The sequence below is a fragment of the Punica granatum genome, chromosome 6 (assembly GCF_007655135.1).
Source record: "Punica granatum isolate Tunisia-2019 chromosome 6, ASM765513v2, whole genome shotgun sequence".
NCBI lineage: Eukaryota > Viridiplantae > Streptophyta > Magnoliopsida > Myrtales > Lythraceae > Punica > Punica granatum.
In genome coordinates this window covers 17,123,519-17,127,711 of record NC_045132.1, presented here as the reverse complement: position 1 = coordinate 17,127,711, position 4,193 = coordinate 17,123,519, and the positions used below count along the sequence as shown (strand labels likewise).

The following is a 4,193-nucleotide window of genomic DNA, read 5'->3' as shown; positions in this document are numbered from 1 at the left end:
TGTAGGTTGTTCTTCAGGGGTTCGATGTCCATGGGATTGTCACCCACCAAGAGAACCCTCAACCCCGTTGTGGCAATGCTTAATTCCTTCGACATTGTGAATAGCAACAATGTAGCTGTCGCAGATCCAATTGCTAATTTTCTCTTCTGCAGTGACACTGACGGAACAATAACAAGTGACGCGGCTGATGATCAACACTGATCAAGAGAGTGGGGAGAAGAAGAAGTACGAAACAGGAAGCTTCTAATTTCACCGAAGAAAATAAAGAGGAAATTTGCCATTGAAAGTGTGGGAGATTCCTATTAAAATAATTTCCTGTTCTATCTCGGGTAAACTCATATGCATCTATACATACATATATACACTTTCATGGGTCTGACATATGATACAATTGGGACACATTTTGTTTGATTTCTGGCCGGATGCGTCGCCCAAAAATCAAGTTGCCTCGTGCTGGTCTCAAAGCCCACGTTATATTAATTAGATACACTAAAAAACCCTAAACTAATTTATGGAATTGTTATTAGTTAACATCTTTTTCGCATCACTGGAAAGGAAATATTTGAATTTCATGTTACCTTCACTTGTGCCCCGCGCAGGAGGAGAGAAGACGAGAATGCGGGAACATCATGCCTTTCGATCGGGCTTTTAGTTGGTTCCCCCATTTTTCCTTTTTTTTTTTTTTTGATTATGAGTTTTGTCCAAGATACCGGCCCGTCTTATAAGTGCTCCTAAAATTAAATCATAAGAAAATTTACATATTATTTATCAAGATGAAAAATCAAGATGAAAATTTCTTATATATATATATATATATATATATATATTCCCCTCTCCTCCTCCCAATTCGAAAAAAAAAAAAATTTATCTGCCCTTTTAGTGACCCCGCCCCCACTTAGTTCGGATCCTGCATCTGTTCCTTTCAACACCATAGGGGAGGTCGATCCAAGTGGAAATTCTAATGCTTGTATATTCATCAAAGGATGATATTTAAAATCGAGGTAATCCTCCTAAACTACTTAAAAAGGATGAGGTAATCGACCTACCCAATGTGAGTTAGACTAATAAATCGTACGTTGGTTCCACTTGGGCAAATTGCATTTGAACATGAGAGTATGAACATTGCGTAGCGGGGCGATAAGATTGCCATTACTATTACCCACCATTTCAAGAAAAAAATGTAATAAAAATATTAATTTGATGCACTTAGTGCCAATCACCCATTTAAGTTTTGGAAAGGGTCGGAAGATAGAGCAGGCCACAACTCCGCCCATATAAGACTTCCAAAGGACGTCAATGTCCTACGAAGCCGGCTAGAAGCACAGGTGAGATCGATCAAGAGCCAAGTTAAGCAAAAGCACCTCAATTTACTGTTCGGTCAAATTTAGTACATCAAAATGGAATGAAATAATTGAATTCGTCTCTATGAATAAAATGCAATGATATTGTAAGAAAAAGGTTGATCTTAATCCTTTTGAACTTCAAAATATAGAGAGTATCACTAATAAATTAGACTGACTTATCAAAATGCAATTTTCTATGTATTTTTGTAGATATAACAAAATTAGAAGAAAATATATATGAGAATTGAATTACGTTAAACTTTTGGAATCAGCATTATCTAACTATTTAGAAGGAATGCCTATTTCAACAAATAGAAGGAAAAAAAAAATGTTATCATAATGTCCATTCCAATTCATAAGAGTGACCCCAAATAAGAAGATGAAGCGGAAGCTCAGAATGGAATGTTCACAAGTACAGTCTCTTGGGCTTAGAACTTCTTTGAGGCCCACCCAAATTTTTTGCTAACGCCAGTTTGCCCAGCAGGCTATTTTCCTATTAGCCCATAATCGAGTCATCTTAACAAACAATTAGATTAGATTATTTTTTTTTTTGATGAATAAAGTGCGGGAGGGGGAGACCAGCGTAGCAATATTTTTTTTTTGATGAATAAAGTACGGGAGGGGGAGACCAGCGTAGCAATCCCCTCTGAAGGTCAGAGGGGTTTCACAACCGCCATGGAATGTTTCATTCGTCCGAATGGGTAAATGGCTCCATGAGACATAATCCACCTAGGTCACCATGACCCCATCAAAGCGCACAGTGGACCAAAACAGCTCCCATAGAGTAGAAGACAAGAGTTTACTAACGCAAGCACTTTCGTGTTTGAGTCGAGTTTCGACCCCTTGACCTCTCCTTTGAAAGACGAAGTCCGTTACCAACTGGGCTACCACTTTTGTGGTATTATATTAGATTAATTGATTGTATTAGCTTTTGTTGTAAAATGTTGATCTGACGCTTGAATATCAATGGCATCGACCCTAAAAAAAGAGTGTCAAAGCAATAGTGCTTATTTACTATGTTATAAAAACATTGAATGGAACGTGGGAAAATGTTAAGAATTCGCACACAATGGTTCCTTGTTTCTCTGGAGTCGTCGAATCAGCACATATCCTCTATTCTAGTGTAGATATGACATAAAACAACGTGGGGGTTGACAATTTTCCAAAAAGATGCGGACATCATAATCATATTCATAGGATGAAGGATATATGTATGTATAATATATGAAAGAATTAATTAATACAATAAAGAAAATATTTTCATGGGTTTAATGCATATCTATATATTACAATATATATAATTGAATATGGAGTAATAAATAATGACACAATAATAAATATATATACAATTAGAATTCAAAAGATTAAATTAATAAATACATATAAATTAAGAGGTTATAAGTAAAATTGATAGTAATTTTAGTATATATGTATAGATATATTTGAACATGAAATATTTTTACGTTTTAAAAATTACTAAAATTTAGTATGTAAGCATAAATATATTTGGGTATGAAATATTTTAATTTAAATATATACTCTAAATTTACAATAATTACAAAATTATCCTCAAAATTTATGACATACTAATTTTTATTATTCCTTCTCCAATATAGTAGTATTAAATGAATTAATCATAATTTCTTAAGAAGGTTGGATATAGTTTATTACATATTATATACTATAAAATAATTTTCTTTTATAAAATATATAAATTCAATTAAAAATAATTAAATTTGAATTAGGTAAGTATAATTATATTTGTAGTAGCACGTACCAAAAAATCTGGTTACATAATATATAAAAAGAATTAATATATATATAAATAACAAATAATGATTTATCACGGGGCAAGGATTTGTCATTATTATTGAAAATTGAACGACATTGATTACGTATCCAAATTTTGCAGTTCTGCTCTGTTTTCTCCACCCATCCACCGTTTTGGCTGGCACCAACCCGACAACGCTTCCTCTTCTGTTCCTTCTGTCTACTCTCTCTCTCTCTCTCTCTCTCTCTAGACCATCATAACCATGGCAGCGACCAATTCCATGGCCGGCAAGCCCCACTCTCTCCCCGCCGCCCTCATCCTCTTCGTCCTCCTCCTCGTCTTCCTCCATTCCCCGCGGGCCGTGTCATCCCTTGACGCCTACGAGGCCCTGCAGGAGTTCAACTTCCCGGAGGGCATCCTCCCCAAGGGCGTCACCGGCTACGAGCTCGACCGGGAAACCGGCAGGTTCCGCGCCTTCCTCAACGGCTCCTGCAGCTTCTCCCTCGAGGGCGGCTACCAGCTCAAGTACAAGTCCACCATCGGCGGCTACGTCTCCAACAACCGCCTCACGAACCTCAGCGGCGTCAGCGTCAAGGTCCCTCCTTCAAGCTCCTCCACGTTCCCGACGGAACAATTAACTTGATCATTGAGATATACTTCCGATTGATTGTCGGCTCTGATTGTTTTTGTTTGCAGGTTCTGTTTTTATGGTTGAACATTGTCGAGGTGACCCGGGTCGATGACGAGATGGAGTTCTCGGTGGGGATCGCCTCCGCGAGTTTCCCGATCGATAATTTCTACGAGTGCCCGCAGTGTGGGTGCGGATTGGATTGCGTGACCGAGGTCAGAACGAACCCTAGCCCCAGCGTGTCTTCGATTTAGGGGGCAATTGGATTGGTTTTCTCCATCGTATCCAGTGATGTTTGTCTATAATTTACTTTTGAATTTTGATGATAGTCAATAATATTATCTCATGGTTTACAGTGATGTATCGGATAGTGTATCATTCGGAAATTATTTTATTTCGAATGATCTTGTGAATGGTTGAGTACCTGGCCGATGCCGATGCGGCTGATCAA

General features: G+C 37.7%; 1 protein-coding gene across 1 annotated transcript; it reads left to right on the top strand.

The window, feature by feature from the left end:
- The first annotated feature begins 3,278 nt into the window (after positions 1 to 3,278).
- Positions 3,279 to 4,193, top strand: LOC116209831 (uncharacterized protein At5g01610-like). The gene is made up of 2 exons (XM_031543551.1): positions 3,279 to 3,709; positions 3,811 to 4,193. Exons 1-2 carry the CDS (start codon positions 3,377 to 3,379, stop codon positions 3,994 to 3,996), a joined length of 519 nt encoding a protein of 172 aa, XP_031399411.1. The 5' UTR covers positions 3,279 to 3,376; the 3' UTR covers positions 3,997 to 4,193.

Bases quoted from the DNA above. Each gene is read 5' to 3' on its own strand.
- LOC116209831 (XM_031543551.1), top strand. From the start codon at position 3,377: ATGGCAGCGACCAATTCCATGGCCGGCAAGCCCCACTCTCTCCCCGCC. The intron at 3,710-3,810 runs GTCCCTCCTTCA...TTTTGTTTGCAG, and splicing joins TCAGCGGCGTCAGCGTCAAG to GTTCTGTTTTTATGGTTGAA.